At 37.0% G+C, this 21890-nt stretch overlaps 1 protein-coding gene across 1 annotated transcript in view; it reads left to right on the top strand.

Moving 5' to 3' along the window:
* The first annotated feature begins 1930 nt into the window (after nucleotides 1–1930).
* LOC149145530 (uncharacterized) overlaps nucleotides 1931–21890 on the top strand; it is a 46596-nt gene continuing 26636 nt past the window's right edge. Inside the window, exons 1-4 of the mRNA XM_089452488.1 lie at nucleotides 1931–2141; nucleotides 4053–5707; nucleotides 5923–6668; nucleotides 6780–6959. Of these exons, the coding sequence (XP_089308614.1) occupies nucleotides 1931–2141; nucleotides 4053–5707; nucleotides 5923–6668; nucleotides 6780–6959 (2792 nt within the window). The remainder of the gene's footprint in view (nucleotides 2142–4052; nucleotides 5708–5922; nucleotides 6669–6779; nucleotides 6960–21890) is intronic.

Genomic DNA, 21890 nt, shown 5'->3' with positions numbered 1-21890 from the left:
TAATGCTTACAAGGTTGAAGCTCAAAAGAGGAAGAGAACTTGTGGAGCAAAGATCTCATATTGTTTCAAGGAGAACAAACACACCTCAATTTTCAATAGTCATGGCACATGAAGAGGGTCCCAGAGGGATGTCTAAATATGATAAGACTTTCATAAAATCATTCTCTGAGATGTCAGAGATGGTTAAGGTTTTGTATGAGGAGAGGAATTCCAGATTGTATGAAGAAAACCCAAAACCTCATGGAGGAAAGGGAGACAAAGGTCCAAAAGGGAATGGAGGGAATGGTGAAAAACTACCACGTTCACCTCCATCATCATCTTCATCTTCATCCTCATCGTCAACTTCTTCTACCCTTTCACAAACACAGCCAAATTCCCCAAGGGGTCATGGTAAAAATCCTTTGCTTAAGTTTGACATTAAGTTTGAATTTCCTATGTACAATGGAGAGGTAAATGCAGAGAGATTAGAAAATTGGATTCATCAAATTGAATTGTATTGCAGGATACAAAGAATTGAAGATGACAAAACCAATATTCAACTTACTTCTCTTAGATTGGAAGGTGCAACACTAATTTTGTGGGAAGCCAAAACTCAAGAGGACATGAAAAAACATGGTAAGGTTTTATCCTCTTGGAATGATTTTGTTGTTGCAACACGAAGGAAGTTTTATCCATTAGCATACATTTAAAAATATATTATGGATTGGCAGAACTTTAGTCAAGCCAAAGGGGAAAATGTGCAATCTTATACTCAAGAATTTAAGAAAACAACTTTGATTTTGGGTATAGATTTTTCCTCACAAGATACTTTTCTCAAATACATTGGAGGATTGCATAATTATTTGAGACATAACATTCTCATGTTTAACCCTACAACTAGATGAGGTTTGTGTTTAGGCAACTCATTTAGAGGCAAGAGGGGAAAATGTTTTTGAAGAAACTAGTGAGAGTTCCTTTGAGTCTGGAGAAAAAGGAAAAGGTAAGTTCAAAGGAAAAGGGAAGAAAAATGATTCCATCAAGATGGATAAAGAAAAGATTACATGTAAAAATTGTTCCAAAGAGGGCCATGATGAAGATCATTGCTAGAAACTTCATCCAGAAATGAGACCCAAAAAGTTAAAGAACAAGGAGAAGGAGAAGACAGCTGCAACTACACAATATGATTTAGGTTCATATTCTCGAGATGAAACAAAGATCATAGCCATGGGTTTGAAAGGTAAGGGCATTGAAAGTACTAGTTCTTCAAATTGTCTCAATGAAACTCAAGATGAAAAAACAAGAATAAAGCTTTTCCATATTAGAGTTATTTCAAAACATACCAAGATAGATACATTGTTTGATAGTGGTTCACAAGAAAATCTTATCTTAGAAGACATTGTCAAGAAGTTGAATTTAGAAACCATTCCTCATCCTAAATCATATCCTTTAGGTTGGGTATGTGAGAATGAAAAATTGCAAGTGACAAAGAAATGCATACTTAGATTTGCAATCACTACAAATTTTCTAGATGAGGTATAGCTTGATGTAATTCCAATTGATATATGTGGTATTGTTTTGGGAAGCCCATATCTATATGATAGGAGAGATATTTTTCATCGCCATGAGAAAAAATATCATTTTTTAAAGAATGGGATTGAGTACATTGTTAGATCACACAACAAGAAGTTGAATTCATCTCTTGTAAATGTGGGACAAATGAAGAGGATTGTTAATGCTAGTCATAACTTTGCATTATTAATGATCAAACATGAAGATGTTGAGGAATCTAAAGCCATTCAAGGACATCATTCAAGTTTAAAGTCTAATTTCATTGATATTTCTAATTCATGAGATAAGATGTTTCAGGAGTCTAACATGTTTCCTCTTAGTTAAACAAAATGAAGTAAATTTGCAGCATCATGCATCATTGTTGAACATTGGTGTGAACAAGATGCTAATGTTAGAGGGTGTAGAGGTCAAAGAGAAAATGCAAAAGCAAATTGAGAAAGAGGACATTGGTTCCAAAACTTATTCTTGTGGGTTTCATAATGTGTTGGATTTGAAAAGGGATGGTGTATGGAAATGGCGATTACATTTGGTTAAGATTCGAGCCATGTACAAGGCTAGACATGGTAAGCATCGTCATGACGACACTGTTCAAGGTGAGAAGAATTTGAGATTTTTTAAGTTTCCTTTGATTGGAGACTGAGGAGGGAATGTGTTTATTCCATCAAAATCAGTTTGTTGTTCTACATATTATAGCAAATTGCAACAATATGTCATCTATGACAACTAGACAAGGACTCCAAAATAAGGGAAAATGATGTATTTTCATGAAAAACTCAAAATGACAAATTCAAGCATATTTCAGTGGATTGAGACTGGAAGGGTGAGGGAAATGTACCCTCATCTATTTTTTTATTGATAAAGAGATTTTGGAGGTCCAAAAGCTTCTAATGGGAGGAGTGATTCGATGGATCAAAATAATGCTCAAAATTGAAAGTGTGCGACAAAGCTCAAAATCTATATGATTGGATAGATCTTGGAAATCTAAATCCACCATAAATCATTTCACTCAAATCCAACACTGGATGATCCCAGAAACACGTTATGATCAATTTGGGAAACAACCAAACTTTTTGGAAAAAGGGTTGCAGGTACACCCCGTTAGCAATCAATATGCTGACTAGGCAATGACTGGGAAGGTGACTAGGTTCTTCATTGGCCAATGGTTGGTCAACACTTGTCATTATTTGATTGGTTGAGGATTTGGTTTATTTTTATTGGGTAATGGTTGGTTTGGGTGGACCAATTAGGAGGAGTCACATGGACCAATCCCTGGCTACCACATGGCCTCCTAATGGATAATTAAAATTTTGATGGAGGCCAAACAACAACCCCGGGGTTTGAGACCGAGACCGCATTCCAAATAACTAAGTCCAACACCACCACGCCATATTTGTTGCTAGTTATACAAATTATGCAAATCATATTTACAGTTTTGGAATGGCACATATGGCGGAGGGGTTGAGCTAAGCCGTAGCCCCTGGCCACCCCTCCGCCATAGGAATGTAGGCGGCAAGCCAAGGGCTAGGGCCTAGCCTAGCCCTCACAGCCCATGGCCACAACACCCAAACAAAAAAAAGTTGTATGCCTAAGTCTGATGACCGGGAGGAAACTGGAGGGGGGCCAGCCCTGGGACATATGACCCTCATGTGACCATCAATGTGTAGTTTGGAGGGTCCAACCCCAAGGGGGGTTGAACCATGGTCATATAAAAGCATAGAACCAAGGGTGCACCAACGATGGGGGCTAGATAGCAGCCCTAAAATTTCAGCACCTTTCGCAATCATATGACCATCATGTATCCAGGATTTTTGGGACTAGGGGCTTAATGGTGCCTTTACAATCCTAAAAATTAGTCCGTCGAGCCCAAATTGTGTCAGGTTTAGTGCACCAATTCCGTTTTTGGAGTGCTCGAGCCAGGTTGAGGACGAATTGTAGGATGGTTAGCTGCAGAATTTGGGAAAATGAAGAAAGAAGCACAACTTTCTCAGGTTTTTTCCAAATGAGGTGTAGAAAGAACCAAAATAATGGTTCTTGATAGTGTTGGATCCATTGGAGACATTAGTTCTACTATTTGAGTAGTTTAAAGCATGTAAACACACTTTTGAGAATTTTTAATGAAAGAGGCCCTACATTGGAAGTTAGACCAGGAGATGTAGGCCAAGAGAGGGGTGAACTATTTTATCATGCTTGTGTTATGTGTTTCAGATATGTTAGATTTGTCTCTATTTTGGTCGTAAAATTTGGTTAAAATTTACTTGTTTATGTGTTTAGTAAACTGATCCTCTACCCAAAATACATATAATTTTCACTTGAAAATTGTTACAAATCTTCAAGTTTACACATTTAGATCAATAAGCTTTATCTCTCTCTGTAAGAATCTAAATTTGAAGCATAAACTTAGTATACCCAAGACTCAAGCTCTTTATGTCCAACCTAAACCTCTCAAGTGGTCGAGAATAAATAGGATTAAGAGAGCTGAATAACACTAACTTCCTATTTTATAGCCCTTATTCCTAAAAAGGATGATCCGGAAAGTTTTGAAGACTTCAGACCAATATCATTGTGCAATTGCATCTACAAGATTATAGCAAAGGTAATTGCCCGCAGACTAGCCCCAGTCCTGGCGCAAAATATATCAATGGAGCAATTTGGATTTCTGGATGGAAGACAAATCCATGAAGCTATTGGGGTAGCTCAGGAGGTCATTCATAGTGTCAGATTGAAGAAAAAGAAGGGGGCTGTTCTAAAAATTGATCTATCTAAAGCATATGATCGGATCAGTTGGCTCTATCTGCGAATGTTGCTAACTCAGTTGGGATTCAGCTATCCCTTTATTAGCTGGATCATGGGCTGCATTACAAATGTTAGCTTTGCATTTCTGGTTAATGGTGCAGCTTCTTCTTTTTTCAACAGCCAGAGAGGACTCAGACAAGGCTGCCCATTATCCCCTCTTCTGTTTCTTCTTGTGGCTGAAGGGCTAAGTAGATTGATTCACAAAGCCAGAAGAGAAGATAAGGTAAAGGGTATTGAGGTAGCAATTAATCTTTTCATCACACACCTTCTTTTTGTTGATGACATACTGATCTTCACCAATGGTTCCTCTAATGAACTAAAGGAGCTAAAATGCATCTTTGACCTTTTTCTTAAAGCAACTGGTATGCAGATAAATTTAAGAAAATCACATGCGTGTGTGGCGGATATAGAAAGAAGAGAAAGGGATAGAATGGCAAATCTATTCCCTTTCCCCATTCAACCACTGGACTCTCCCTTCAAATATTTGGGCTTTTGGTTAAAGCCTACTGGTTACAAAAAAGAGGATTGGAACTGGCTTATCGCTAAGATTGAATCCAGAATTACTCATTGGAGCTTCAGATGGCTTTCCAGAGCTGGCAGGCTGACCCTAATTAAATCAGTGCTGATAGCCATTCCGGTTTATTGGGCTGCACTAACTTGGATCCCCAAAGGCGTAATGGAAAAAATCAGAAGAATTTGCTGCAGATTTTTATGGGCGGGATCCAAGGAGTCTTCTGTGCTACCATGGGTAGCATGGGACAAAGTGGCCAGACCAAAAGAATGGGGGGGGTGGGGCATTAAAAGATTTCCTGAATTTTGCATCTCATTAGCAGCGAAATCTGGATGGAGGTTGATAACTATGGAAAATTTATGGACACGGGTGGTGAAAAGAAAATACATTGACCCTATCCCAATGGAAGACTGGATTCGGAGTCGAAATAAGAAGACAAAATATATATCTGCCATTTGGAAAGCCACGGTGGAAGCATTTTCAGTGATCGAGCAAGGATTAGCTTGGAAAGTTGGAGACGGAAGAAAGGTAAGGATTGGTAGAGATCCATGGGTCGGATGCAGCGAATCTTATGCTTTATCACCAGGGATTCTCAGACACTTGGAAAGTAAAGGTATTTCAACACTAAATCAGGTGGAGAAGGTAGGGCAGTCTACTATATGGGGCCAGGCTTGGAAGGATGATGTAGATTTGGGGTTAAATGTCAGATGGAAGGTTGAGTGGGAGGGCTACATTCAAGAATTAAAACGTTCAAATGTCAGGATAAAAGATGAACCTGACTGTTTGATGTGGGCACAAAGCAAAACAGGGAATTTTTCCCCAAAAGATGGTTATCTTTTCTTAATGGAAAGAAAGGTTGGGGGGTACCGGATTGGTGGGCCAAAAACATCTGGAAACTCAAAAGCCCAGCTAAGGCTCGGCTTCTTCTTTGGTGCATATTAAAAAGGAAGATCCCAACATGGGAAATCTTACAAGCTAGATTCTTGGTTGGGCCTGGCAGATGTCCCCTTTGTAAGTCTGAAGATGAAACCATTAATCATCTCTTCATAAACTGTGTTGTTTCAAGAAAGGTATGGGAGGAGGCCACTGGTATGCTAAAGATACAAGCTCAGTGGGGGAATGATCCCTTGGAGACAGCCTGGAGGAGATGGTGGCATGCATATCCGGAGGGAAACTTAAGAAATTTGCCTATTATTTTCTGCTGGGGTATATGGCTTTCAAGAAACAAAAGTCTTTTCCAAGATAAGGACACCCCTCCTTCAGTCACTGCTATTAATATAGTGGCTATCTACTCTGCCTTACCACCCCCTGAGGCTAAGAACCCAAAACCAATCCAAAATCAAATCAACATACAGGAAGGCATTCCCGTTGGTTTCTTTGATGGGGCTTCCCAAAACAACAGGGCGGGCGCTGGCCTGTGTATTCATATTAATCCGAATCACTCTATAAAAGCTTCTGTTGGACTGGGTACAGGCACCAATAATTACGCTGAATTATCAGCTCTGCGCTACCTTTTATGCTGGCTTCTTCACAGAAATATCAACACAATTCAGATATTTGGGGATTCTCTAAATGTCATAAATTGGGTCACTGGGAAGGCAACCTGTCAAAATCAGATTTTGATGATTCTTGTTGAAGAAATTTCATTACTAAAGGCATCTTTTAACAGGTTCTCTATCTGCCATATTTACAGGGACAAGAATGAGGAAGCTGATCAACTCTCTAAGGCTGGTCTTCAACAGGTTATGGGCAGTTGGAATGTAGCAGAGACCAGACAGGGTCAGACAGACATCTCTCATCAGCCTCCTTTCTTACAGTAAATTAAATTGCTGTACTTTTCCTTCTTCTTGACAGCAGCTTTCGCGGATCTATTTGGTTATTCTGTGTACATATATATCAGTTTTTATTTCCCTTTTTGTAATTACAGGAATATAACCACAGCAAACAGGTTTATTGATACTTATTTCAATTTTGGTTACTTTCCGGATTTAAACTCCAAAACATACTATGGGGCTGTTTTCTTTCTGCTGAAGGAGACCCCTGCTAAAATGTTTTCGGCTGTATTTAAGGCTGCTTTTTTGAGTTCATTGGGAGGAAGATTATACAGGTACAAAACCAGTAGATGCAGAACCACAAAGTTTGAGCAGAACAGCTGTCTTCGGCTGTCATTAAGGCTGCTTTTTTGACTCCATTGGGAGGGAGATTATGCAGGTACAAAACCAGTAGAAGCAGCTCCAAAAAGTTTTGAGCAGATCAGCAAAGGTTGAGCCGCCTGTTATGGCTTAAGACCATTATAGAATGTAAAACTTTTTATTGTCAATTAATAAAAAGTTCTGATTTTTTTCCTGGAAAAAAAAAAACACTAACTTCCTAAGATTATATCTCCGAAATCATACCAAAGAAGATATGAAATTTATACCACAAATATTTTGAAATATCTTCTTTGTCTCTTCCATATTTCACAATCTAAAACATCTCAAGAAGAAAGTCATAGCAAAAATTCAAATCTGACCTATTTGATGCATGTTTCAGGAGCATTCAGGATTAATATCTTCCTCATATCATATATCTTAAATTGTACTAAAACAAGGTATAAAATTTCCACCATAGGTACCTTGAGATATCTTATCTATCATTCTATGTTTCATAGTCTAAACCATCACATGAAGAAAGTCATAGCGAAAATTCCAAGCTAACATGTTTGAAGCAGATTTCAGGAGCATTCAGGAAGCCTAACTTCCTCAAATCATATCTTCAAAATTATAGCGAACCAAGGTATTAAATTTGTACTACACGTAAATAATGATACTTTATTTGTATCCTTTAAGTTTTGTTTTCTGAAACATCTCAAAGTAAATGTTATAGCGAAAATTCCAAGATGACTTATTTGAAATAGGTTTCATGAGAATTTAGGAAGCCTAACTTCCTCAAAGCATATCTCTGAAATTATAGTGAACCAAGGTTTGAAATGTTAACCTTACATGAATATATTCTATCTATATCCTCTAATTTTCATTTTATGAACATCCTAGAAGAAAAATGATAGAAAAATTGTAAGGATGACTCATTCACCAAATCACATTTGTTGTTCCATCTTTAATCTCTAAGAATCACCCAAAAAATATTCCTTAGCTCCTCTTGTGAATCTCATATATCTTCTTGATTGGATACACTTTAAATGAACTCATATACCCTGTATTTGTAGTCTTTTTACATTCACTTATGGGGATGACTTTTAAAACTAGTTGGGTCAGCTTGCTTGTACTTACGTTGTGTCATCCTGATAGAATATTTCATATCTCCTCATTCCTATGGATTTAGATGGAATGCCATATACCTTTGGAAAGGCCTTAGAATAATAATTCTGAGTATATATCTTATGCTTCAATTTGAGCTAGGATATTAGAGTAAAAATGCCTTCAAATATAGGGTATCCAAACTAAGCTTCAAAAGTCCAAAAACAATATTTCTAACAATCTTCATTTTCAAATATTTATCTTCGACATATTTAGTATCCCCTTTTCTGTGAACTAAATCAAAACAATATTTATAAAAATCCCCCCCTTTATCATTAATGGAAACCCTTAGTCAATTCTGCAATAATATTGAAGAAATCCCACTATCTACAATTCTTCTTGTGCCTACAACTTCTTCCCTTTTCACATCAATGGAAAAGGGACATTCCCCTTAAGTGTGTGCTTCTCCTTACATGTAACTCTTCTTATGTCTATAATTTTTCTTAGTGTCTACAACTCTTCCTATATTTTCAACTTCTCTTAGTGATTGCAATTGCTCCCCTACCTATTATCTCTCCTTATGCTTGCATTTTCTCCCCCTTTGACATCAATGGAAAGGGGTTGTTTTTACTTCTGGAAGCAAATTATTCCCTTGCTTAATCATCTTGTTGGGTATGGATCCTGATTATCTTCTTTATTCAGAGGTATCGCCGCATTGAACCCCATGTCGTAATGTGGTGGTAATGCCTCCCGTTTATGTGCACCGCTAGGGGGACCAAGGTGGCCAACAACGGTTCTTTATAGCTCCCCCCGGCAGGGGATTGAGGGCAGTGCCCTTGAAGATAAAAATAGATGTAAAATTCCCCTGCAAAATGTTGTAATTTTGTAGTCAATCTGGGCCGTTCATTAGGCAGAAATCTGACGATAGAAGTTATGTTTAATTTAGGGTTTTTTGCCCTAGAAGGTAAACCCTCACTATATATGAGGGAATTGTATTGCGGCTTTGTAGATGCGTATTATAAGTGAGAAACAAAGAGGAGATTGTGTGAGAGAGAAGATGGAATTACAATGGATCTGTTGTATTTTGTATCTCTTCAGTTTACTAGATAATATAAAAGGAAGGACTGGTTGTTTCTCCATGGACTTAGCCCAAATTGGGTGAACCACGTATATCTGTGTATCTCTTGTTTTATGTGTTTTTTGTGTTTACATCTTTGCAATATATTTTATGTGTTCCATTGCTTTGTAATACATAATTTTCTAACAACTGATATCAGAGTTGAAGGTCTATTTGGCTGATAAACTCCTAGGAGAGAAGGGTTCCTAGTTCGAGTGGTAGCAATGGCAGAAGATGGCAAGTTTAGGGTTGAAAAATTTAACAGCCAAAACTACCAGCTATGGAAGATGAAGATGGAAGATTACTTGTATCATAAATATATGTATCTACCATTGAGTGGAAAGGCAAAGAAGCCGACAAGTATGACAGACACAGAATGGGATATTCTTGACAGAAAGGCACTTGGAACAATACGGTTGTGCCTAGCAGTATTAGTAGCCTTCAATATTTCAAAGGAAATGACAACAAAGAGTTTAATTTCGACATTGGCTAAACTATATGAAAAACCCTTGGTGTCAAATAAGGTATTTATTATGAAGAATTTATTTAATATGAAGATGTCAGAAGGTGGATTAGTTGCTGGTCATTTAAATGAATTTAATATGGTTACTAGTCAGTTAAGTTTTGTAAGGGTAACTTTTGATGAAGAAGTTAGGGCTCTATTATTTTTGTGCTCATTTCCAGAAAGTTGGAATGGTTTAGTTATGGCCATTAGCAAGGAAATGAAATGGAAAAGCTCTAATGAGACATCAGATAATGATTTGACTGCAGAGACTAGGGCAAGAAAAATGGAAAGAGGAAAGAGCCCATGATATCGCACTAAGTCAAGGAAAGGCAAATCCAAGTCAAGATCGAAGATAGTGTGCTGGAAATGTGGGGAGAAAGGACACCTGAAGAAATACTAGAAGTCTCGGAAGGGAAAAGGAGACGAGCAACAAGAAAAAAATCATGAAGGAATGTGACAGGTGATGTGTTTCAAGATGCTTTGATTCTTTCATTAGAAAATGTTATTGATGCCTAGGTGGTAGATTCAAGGGCCTCATTCCATGCCACACCTAATAAGAAATATTTTCATGATTATGTTCAAGGAGATTTTGGACAGGTTCGATTGGGTGATGATAAACCCTGTAAAATCATTGGAATGGGTATTGTTTTCATAAAATAACAGAATGGAAATTAATGGTTGTTGAAGCAGGTAAGGCATGTTCTATATCTAAAGAAAAATCTAATTTCAATAGGGCAATTGGGAGGTGAAGGCTGTGTAACTAATTTTACAGATAAAACCTGGAAGGTCACTAAAGGAGCCTTAGTAATAGAAAAAGGATAAGAGGTTGGTAAATTGTATTTATGCAATAGTATTTCTAATTATGATAATGCTTTGACCTCTATAGGAGCAGATACGACATTATGGCATCATAGGCTCGAGCACATGAGTGAGAAGGGGATACAAATTCTTCACTTAAGAAATTTTTGCTAGGTTTAAAGCATGTTGATTTGGAATTCTGTGAAAATTGTGTTTATGGAAAACAGAAGAGAGTCATATTCCTCATAGTTGGGAAAGAAAAGAAGAGTGAAAGAATAGAGATTGTGCATATAGATGTACATGGACCTACTCAAGAATCATCTCTCAGTGGCTCTCGTTATTATGTTACTTTTATTGATGATGCAACTAGAAAAACCTTAACTTATTGTATTCGGAATAAATTTGATGTATTTGATACTTTCAAGAAATGGAAAAGATTTGGTTGAAAATGAGACAGGAAAAAAGTTGAAGTGTTTCAGATCAGAAAATGGAGATAAATATTGCAGCAAAGAGTTTGATAGTTATTATTTAGAGAATGGAATTTATAGAGAGAAGATAGTTCCAGGAAAACCATAAGAAAATGGTGTTTCAGAAAGGATGAACATGACAATCATGGAGCATGAAAGGTGCATGAGATTGCATGCAGGATTGCCTTTAAAATTTTGGGCAGATGTTGTAGATACTATTGTTTATAAAATAAACAAAGGGCCTTCAAGTTCCTTGCATGGTGGTATTCCAGAGGAGGCATGGATAGGTAAAAAGGTAAAATACTCACTTTTAAAGACTTTTGGTTGTGAAGCCTTTGTCGTCATTAATAAATAAAATAGATATAATCTTGAGGAAAAATCAAAGAAATGTACCTTTATTGGATATGGTGTTAATGATTTTGGTTATCAATTTTATGATTATGAAAAACGCAAAATCATTAGGAGCAGAGATGTCATATTCAATGAAAAGGTTTTGTATAAGGATCAGATGTAGGAAAAGGAATAGGAAAAAGAAAACAGAGAATACATAGTGCTTGACGAGATCACAGAAAAAGTGAAGGTGCCTGAAAATCATAATGATCAACAACCAGAACAACAACATCAACAAAAAAAAACAAGCAGCACCTCAAACACCTAAAAGTGGTATTAGAAGATCTAGCATGATAAGTAGACCCTCTAAATGATACTCTCCTTCATTATATTATGTATTGTCGACTGATTCTGGTGAACCAAAATGTTATGAAGAATCGGTGCAGGTAGAAACCAGGAAGAAGTGGGAGCAAGCCATGAAAGAAGAGATGGACTCCTTAGTACATAACCATACTTGGAACTTAGTCAGGTTTATTGTAGGTAAAACAAGATTGCAGAATAAATGAGTTTATAGGTTGAAGGAAGAAGATGGAGGTAGAAAAAGGTATAAAGCTAGACTTATGGTGAAGGGGTTTATAGAGAAAAAGGGTATAGACTTTGATGAGATATTTTCTCTTCTTGTTAATGTTATGTTCCTATACCAATAGGTGTCATAATTTATGACTGAATTAGTTTATCTTTGTAATATGTACATACCTTTGCTTTCTGCAAATGTTTTCCATATTAAAAATTCAAAAAAATTTAAAATGTAAAGAGGGTATTTCCTAAAATAAAATCACAGGATAAAAAGAATAAAAAAGAAAAGGTCAAAAAAGATGAAAAATGAACCCCAAGGAAAAGAATACCATGAAAGTGTGCAAGTCCAAATGCCACTACTATTTACTTTAATAAAAAATAAAAGGTTGTGTGCAGCTTGTCACTTATGCCACAATCCATGAATGGTCAAATAGTGTAAACTTGGCTATTTCATGTTTTGAATTTCATGTTGATAGATAGAGAATAAAATCTGACCAAACAGTGTAATCTTGGTAGATAATTAGATTAGTTAGAGTAAATAAAAGGAGCTCAATAATTTAATCTAAGCCCTTGGATGTAATAAGGTTAGACTTAGATAGATTTCCATTGTAAAAGAAAAGAAAAGTTTGATAAGGGTTTGCCAGTTTAAGTGCACCCTAATAAAAAGTAGAAAAAATGGTAGGATGTGAAGGTGGGTCAGTAGATGAATGGTTGCAGAATGGTGTATGATGAATGATTAGTTGAAACTCATGTCATTTAATTTCATCATCATTTTACTTTAAAAATTATGGATAATAATGAGACATTTACAAAGTCAAGTTATTAATTTCCTCATTCCTTTTACCCATAATTTCACTAATTTCCCACAAATAACAATCTAAGCACCTAAAACCTTAAGTCAAAGGGGCTCAGAGAATTTCTCTAACTTTTGGAGGGACCGGACCCTCGAACCAATGACTTACAGGTTCCAAGTGCTAAAACCCCCTTCATCATTCACTCATTTCCCCTAGAAACCCCTTTTCCTAGAGTAAAATCATTATTTGCTTAGGAAAAGAAATTATCCTCATACAAAACTCCTTCTCACCAAAAACCCACAAAATGCACCTAACCCTAAGTTATAATGTTTAAATGCAAAAATGTGAACATATTTCGAAACATTTTACTTAGCGCATTCTTATCCCCGTTTCCATTTCATATTAACATTAATTTATTATAGTTAACTCCCGGAAAATACATCCTGTCCCCGTATATTTTATTAAAATCCCTTATATTAATATCCCACCCCAGTTTGAAATATAAACCTGAATAATGGAAAAATTAGATAGATTAATTAATCTATCTGCAATCAATTAAGACTTATAACCCTCCACTACATTAAAAAGGAATTAATTAATAAACCTGTGATTAATTAAGAGCCTTCCTCCAATCACATCGCCCCTGATGTCATTAATCTCCCTAAATGCACAGTTATTATCCCATCGGGCCCCTCCATTGAATCCCAAGGAAGTCCCTTCCCCGACCACCATACGATCTGACCCCTTCAAATCTGATGGTTGATGCTCATATCGGTCGGCCTTCGATACCAAACATTACCCGCCTGATGTGAGCGGTTTTACTGTACACCCTACTGCTATGTGTCGCCCGATGAATGGCATCGAGTGGACCTCTCCCAATACATCCATACCCTCATAAGTGGTGCGATAGATTCCGCTTACCGCCTCTGCTTACCACCTTCGCTAAACGACAAAACATCACTTCCATCAATTGCCGCCAATTGTCTCATTTCCATTATACGCGCCAAAAGCATTGACTTTGCCAATAAACCAAAAAATATTCATTATTTTTGTTTTACCAAGAAAATAACCTTCTGTTCTCCATGCACACTCAAAGTACGTTCAAGCCATCACCTTGCTTTCAACTGTCAACCTCCAGAAGCCGTTGAACTCCAGATTGCCATTGCAGACCTGTGCGCTCCATGCAAACAGTGCACCAGAGCCATTTGTCTCTCCATGCAACCATAACCAGGTATTTACCCTGTTTCAACTAAGAAACCTTGTTTTCCATACTGAACCTGAACTAAATTGTTGTAAGAATTAAGTAATTTAGGGAAATTAAGTCGTTTGACAGCCTTGACACTCTCTGAGACAACCCATTTTTCCATAATTCCCCAAAAATTCCCTGCCCTCGTCCTTGAATCCACAAGAACCAAGGATGGACGCCCCAGTCGCCTTAAATGTCATGCTAGTTACCACTCCTCACAGAGATTTAGACCATCTTCCCCTGGCTGACAAAGACTTCCAGATAAAAGACCTCATCTTTGACGAAACCCCTTTGAAATTGCATTGCAAATACCGAGATATCTACTTGAACCATGCAGATAAGATAGGTCTCTGGGAATCAAACCTGCCCAAGTATCAATTCCCCAGTGTTCATGTCTTCCCAAAAATTATTCATTACTACCATGCAAACTATGACCCTATTATGAAAGTTGTAATGTCCCGAGACCAAAAAACCCTATTCACCATTACAGCTGAGTCCATAAAGGAGATGTTATAGTTGCAGCCTGGTCAAAACCTCACCACCTGTCCCTTGCTGATTTTCTTGAAAGATTCTCCAAGCCGTCTAGTTCTAGGATTACTCAAATCTTCCAGACTTTCATTTCTGAAGAAAAACACATGCCAAAGGACCCTCCTCCTTACATGTCAGCCTTCTTTTCTGATCTAGGCAAAGATATCACAACAATGCTATCATGCATTTTAGGTTCTATCACTAATGAGTATGTAGATGAGACTATTTATGTTGGCATGTCTATTTTTACCCCCAGTCAACCTCCTGTAGTCAAGTATGATTATGTAAAATTCATCGGAGATAAATGCATGATCAGTTTATGAGACTTGAAAATGAGAGGGTGTTCAAGTATTCATCAATATTGTATCATTTGTTCCTCTACTACCAAACTGATAAGTTTCTCTTCCCTGTCCAAAAGCTTGATACTAGAGGGAACCTTAGATCTATCACTTTCTGGACTACCCTATTCCATAGGTCTTATTATTCTCACCATCCATACACAAAATTTATTGATCTATTTGTACATCCAGTCACTACAATGTTATTAGGAATTCCCCCTCCCAAAATTAGTGCAGAGATTAAGAGGATTCTCCAGCTATCCAAACAATACAAAGTAGGGGATTGGTACTTGTACCAAAACCATAATGGAATTAGAATTTATGGGTGTGATCTTCCTTCTTACAAGTTACCTAGATATCTCCCCATGTGATTATTTGCTCTAGAGTACTACAGGAAAATGATCAATTCTGATGAGATTCACTTTGTCAAAACCAAGAAGAAGGCCCAGCTAAGAATAAAGGATCATCTAGGCCCATTTATTTGCAATAACAGAGAAGTAGGAAAGGAGACAAATGAAATCCTCCAAAGATTAAATTTAAAACAAAGTTTCACATGGGCCTATGACCCTCATGGATTCATTTGTAACAGAAGGCAGAAACATAAGCTATCTCCTTATATCCACCATAGGATCCCAGAAATTGAACAATATGCCAATCAATCAGAATGGGTGGAAGGCACTCTGATAGATCAAGATAGCACACAAGTTGAAGTTGACAATGTAATGGTGGACTTAGAAATAAGGTTTGATGAATATTCATTTGTAAAGGTGTTTAGAGAAACTTCATCATGAAAGCAATCATAGGAACACAACACATAGCCATCAGAGCAACAAGGAACCTCAGAACAAGCAGAAGATTCAGAACAATAAGAAGAGTCAGAGCAACCTGAAATTTCAGAGGAGCTTGCTCAACCTGAAAAGATCATGAGCAAACCTCCTGTTTTGTAGACTCCTCTAAATGAGGAGAAAAATTTAAAGAGAAGCCGAGTTGAAACCACTCTTTCTACTATGCTATTGATCAAAATTTTGTTAAAAGGAAAAGGTTAAACCCATATGCAGAGGAGGAGTACAGTGAGGAAACAGCAGGAAACTCAAGAGCCGAAAGGAGTGACAGCAGGCCAACCATTCCAACAGGAGGCACACCATCTGTCTCATAGATACAAGCATTGGAAAGGCAACAGAGCACAAAGGTATCTTCTTTTAGAGCTCCCTCTCAACAGAGTCTGGACATTAAAGGAAAGTATAATGAAACTAAAGCAATGAATAGTAAATTGAAAGCTCAAACCTATGCTTACTACCTCAAAATGGCTCCAACTAAGCAGACCAGGCTTATGTCAGCTTTTGACATAAATGAAGGAAAAATGCAGATGAGCTTCCTCAAGCTAACTATGCAACAGCCAAGATCCATGGCTGGTTATTTAAAGACTGATTTTGAAGTTTTGCAAAGGATATCCATTCTATTGACCAAATAGAACTGCACAAGCAGATTGGTGAAATGGTCTATTCTACATTGACTAATAAGGCCATCACAACACATCAATTGCAAAACTCATTGCACAATACCACTGCACAGCTACAATTGGAAAAGGCCTCCTCTCAGGCTAAAGACACCAGGATAAAAACTCTAGAAGACTTGGTGATAGAATTGGGACATGATCCCAAAGATGTCAAAGCAGTTGAACAATTGATTAAAAAGAAGAATGATGATATAACCTCACTAAAGAAGCATCTCAAGATCCCTCCTCTCCACCATCCTAGAATTGCAGAAGTCATAGAGAAATAAAAAGAGGAAGAACTTATGGACCTAGTCCTTAAGTTAAATGATCAGTTGAAAGAAACTAAAAAGGATTTGGAGAAAGCAATACAGTCTAAGCAGAGTGAGCTGGCCACCACCCCTCAGACTATCATACCGACAATTTCTATAGCAATACCCTCCACTCTGGTAGCTTCTTTGGCACCAACACTTCCACCAATGAAAGCATTTCCAATGGCAGACACTATTCCAACTACAGGTACATCAAACAGTGCAGGGATGTCAGCAGAAAAAACAGATGAGATGATTAAAGCCATGGAAAAAATGAGTATCCAGGCCACAGTGTTGAAAAAGCTCAATGAACAAATATCAAGTATGGAAACAAACTATGAACTTGCAAAAATTCAAAACAAAGAGGAAGAAAGAAAAAACAAAAGGATGGAGGAAAGAATCAAAATCTTGGAGAAGGACTTGACATTAGAAAAACCACTAGGAGACATGAGAAATATATTATGGGCCAATATCATTCATTCCATCAATGATATTTGGCCTTCTATCCAGGTACTTTTTGAACAGACTGAATTAATAAAAATAGTTGTAGCAGCTATACAGAAAACTAAATAAGAACTGGGAGATAAGCCTGAAGAGGAAAATCAATTAATTGATTTTTTGAACGGCAGGAATAGGTACCAACTAGATGAGTTGGAGATTGAAGATAGAACAACTACTATCATTGAATTTAAGAAAGTTCTTACTAAAAGGAACTTAATGCTTAACTTAGAGAAAAGGTGTCATAATATTTAGGCAGATATAGATAGCTTCATGTTGAAGTATGGCATTTTGAGAGAGACAGGCCTTCCTAGTCCAATGGTTATACATGACAATTTAATGACACAGGATGACTATATCGAGAAATTAGAGAAACAGGGCAAGAGTCAAGCAAGTTCTTCAGTAGTAAAAGCATTACCTACAAGAAAGGTACTTTATGATAGCCTGGAGAATCTATTTTACATAGAACATGAAGTAAAACATCTATTCACCAACAAACCCAATTTTGCTAAGTACACAGAAACGGATGAAGTTTATAGGAAGATGATCAGGGTGAAATTGCCATATAACGAAATGTGGACCAATTTGACTAACTTACTGGAGTAAACAATGTTCATTATGGTAATGGTAAATTCTAGTAATATAGGATGAAAGAATGAAACAGTATAGGTAAAGAGTATCAGTAGGTGAAGGTAAGAGTGAAATCTAGCACATAACTACCAAGGCAACTGCAAGAGGAAAATCTGAGTCCTAGTATCCAACACATTCATAAATAAAGGGACAGCAAACAATCTGTTTTCCATTTGTCCATATCTTCGTGTTGAAGATATTTTTTGTTTCCTAGATTAATTCTCATGTAGTTATGAGATATTTTGTATCAAATTTTGTATAAATACTTCCAAAGTTGAAGTAATTAGGGTGGAATAAAAATCATTTCTGTAGAATTTTGTATTGAGCTAAAGGAGCTACTGTAATCAAGGCTGGACTGGTTTACTGGATTAAATAAAGCTGAGGACATTTCACTCGATTCATGTGCACTATGGGAAACAAATAAGTATCATTTCTCTGAGTTTGAATATTGTTTTCCTTTATGTTATGAAATATCATATGTCTTTTCTTATAATTCTTAAAAGCAAACGAGGAATAATATCATTAGAATTAGCTTAAGTGCTCTCTATTTTAACTTTTTTCTTATTAAATGTTTTCTACTAAATTGCTTAAGACCAAGAATTCTTAATTGCTCCCTCACTTCTGTAATTTATTCCTTCTATTGGGCCCTAGTATAGGATTCTTAATTTCCCTTGCTATTTGCCAAACTTCCCTTCTTCATCTTGATCCTTGTTAAGGATTCTTCATTGCCCTTGGCCCTGGTTAAGATTTCCATTCATTAAGACTTTCATATTTGTCCTTGCTGTGCTAGCTTGCCTTGTGAACTCTTACCTCAGTGATTAATCAAATCCTTTTAGACTTTTCCAACTTGAATCCATAGCCCAATGGCCTAAATACCTATTCTGCCCATATGTTTCCTTAATTCCACCAAACAAATCAAAACAAATCCCTTAAGCATTAATAGATAGCCTAATATCATATCAAAACAATGCTAAATCATAAAGAGAGATCCCTCTCTGGGTGTAGATTGGCTAGGATCTATACTTAAAAGATTGGTTTGTAGTTACCTTGGATCCTTTCCTTCTTTCAAATAACTTCTAAGGAAAAGCTGAGTGATAACATAGTGGCGACCATACTAGGGAAGAACAAATCCTCAATTGAAATAAACCTTTGATAAACCTAAAAGTTTAATTTAAAGCATCTTGAAGGATTGTTAGAAGTTATTGTGGACATTCATAAAAGAAAAGAATTTAAAAGACTTGAAATCTGGCTTCAGAGAGAACTCATTACACCAGGGCAAACCCTGATCCAAATCCTCCCCCTGTGTTTGAAAATCACAACTTAATTCCAAGAATCATTAGAAGACAAGAGAGTTCAGTCAGCCCTAGACCTTTATTTAGATCACATTCATGCCCTATTGAGTCGTTGTTCTTAGAAGATCTTCCTTTTGACGAATATTTTGAAACTTCTTTGTTTAGAACCACATCTGACAGTGAACTATTGGACTTAGTCCAAGATCCAGAATTCATCAGAGAACTTGAAATCCAATGAGCCAATTTGTCAATTGATCAACATCTACAGAACTCCCCTCAGTCATCTCTTGCCACTGATAGAACCCCTAAACTATTTGAAACAACTTCACTTTTTGTTGGTTCATCATTATTCCCTCACTTTTCTGAAGTCCAGTCCACCCCTCCATTCATTCCTTCACTCCCTCTTCAGCAAATCACCACTCAACATCCCACCACTACCTCTAGTTCTTCCTCTTCAACCCAAACACCCCCTGTTACCCCAACTCCAGTTCACACTCCTACCCAACCTAGAATCATGGCCAATAGATATGCTCCCCTTGTGATGCCTGCTCCCCAAGGTTCTATGCCATAGGACTATCAAAGTAAAATTGTTACTTTTGATGGCACTGGAACATACATAGCACAACATCACACTAGGAATATGATAGACTACTTTGAACTGCATGAGATTGACGTAGCAAATGTCCAAATGAGAATTTTCGTCCAAAATCTGGCTGGGGAAGTGAGAACATGGTTTAGATATTTAACCCCTCAAAGCATAGATAGTCTAAGATTCCTTTACCAACAATTCTTGAATAGGTGGGAAAAGAAGAAAGACCCCCTTCAAATTTTATCTGAATATGAAAACCTTAAAAGGGGGCCAAATGAAATTGTTCAGGACTATTGCACCAGGTTTAATAATGTATATAATGCCATTACACTTGACCTTATACCCCCACCTGGCTTAGCCCATATCAAATTTCTGGATGGATTTGATATAGATATGTCTTTTCAATTACGAGAAAGAAATCCCTCCACTCTGGAAGAAATGCAAAGTGTGGCAGTAAGCATTAAAGCTAATGTACTTTCCAAAAGAGCCGGAACTAGAAGTGAGAGAAGAATACCATTGAAAGATGAAACTTTACCCTTTGACCAAAAAATGGATGCTTTTGCCAAAGGGATGGAAAGGTTGATGTACAAAATAGAATTTATTGAAAGGAAACCTCACTGGGATAACCAACAGGCTAATCTAGTGAGAAATCCGAATTTTAGGAAAAACCAGAACCAAAACACTAGAAAGAATGGTCCCGATCAGAACATTAGACCACCTTTCCAAGAAAACTATGCAAAGACCTCACACCTAGAAGACCCTCAACAAGACACTCAGATAAATTTGATGGGCCTTGATGATGAAGAAACTATCTTTCTAACTCAAGATGATCAAGAATTATACATGCTTCAACAGTTACAAACTAAAATAGGAGAAGCTTTTAACTATAAGAAAGGGTATGACTCAACTATTTTCGAGGTTCATAAATAGTACAACTTAAGGAGCAAGAAGAACCTTGATGTTCCCAATCAGAATAAAAAAGAAATGCCTAGCCAGCCTAAGAAAGGAAAAGCTACAAATCAAAATCCTCAAGTTACAAAAACCTTGCAAATCCTTTCTAGACCACATCAAAATCCTACTAGCCCCACCATTGAAGATGTAACAGATAACTAGCCTATCAATGAGTAGGCTTCCACTTTAGTCCCCCTCAAAGGAATAGTGGAACAACCCCCACAAATCATATTAGAAAATCCAATTGAAAATACTCCTAACAATGAAAAGGAAAAACACACTGCTTAGAGCTTTGGCTCTAAAATTCCAAATATTCAAACAGATAAATCCCCTCTACCTTTCAATTTGGGAGCAGAGGTGGCCAAGCTCAAAATTTCAGTGCCTTTGACAAAATTGATCAAACATGAAACCTACAGATCTCAAATTAGTAAATCTCTGAACTATGTTGAAAATGAAGATTTTGTGAATCTATTTGATGACCAACCTGAGTTACTTTTCGGACCAGATGTTAATGGAAAGCCAGTTGAAGGAGGGATACCACCTTTCTACATCAGCCTTAACATCCATGACAAAATCCTACACAATGCCATGTTGGACTCTGGAGCCTCACACAATCTTATGCCTAAGTCTATAATGGAAAAGATTAACTTGGATATCACCAGACCTTATAAAGATCTATTCTCCTTTGATTCAAGCCAGGTTAAATGCTTAGGTCTCATAAAATATTTGTGTGTCTCCCTAGTTCAGTACCCTGCCAAAACTATACTCATGGACATTGTTGTTGCTGATATACCACCCAAGTATGGCATGCTATTATCTAGATCTTGGGGTGCCAAACTCCAAGGATCTCTGCAATTGGATATGTCTTATGCTACCATTTCAGTCTTTGGACATACCAAGAAATTGTATAGAGAAACTTTGATGAAGTATTAGTAAGTAGTCAAAATAAGCCTCAGAACTTTCCTATATATTCAGTACATTCTGACATGGATTATTTTATTCTTTACAATGTTGAAACTAATAGAGAAGATACTCCAAGTGGTATAACAGCATAACCAAAAGAAATTGCAAAAGAAAATTGACATGTCCAGATTCATGAGATATCAAATAACAAAGAAAATCTAGATTCCCTAGTTAAGAAGGATTCCACTACCCCAGATGAAAATTATGAACATGAAATCTTATGGCAGCTGGAATTTGATGGTTCGGTAAACAAGCTAGGTGCAGGAGCAGGTGTATGGATTTATAACTTAGAAAATGATCATGCAGAGGGCCATGCCTACATACTAAACTTTAAATGTACAAACAATATGGCCGAATATGAAGCACTTCTGTTAGGA

Source organism: Pinus tabuliformis, chromosome X (genome assembly GCF_031772625.1).
Source record: "Pinus tabuliformis cultivar Carrire ecotype Pingquan chromosome X, CPIR1, whole genome shotgun sequence".
Classification (NCBI taxonomy): Eukaryota; Viridiplantae; Streptophyta; class Pinopsida; order Pinales; family Pinaceae; genus Pinus; species Pinus tabuliformis.
Note: the sequence above shows the minus strand (reverse complement) of the source record. Positions and strands in the feature narration are given on the sequence as shown.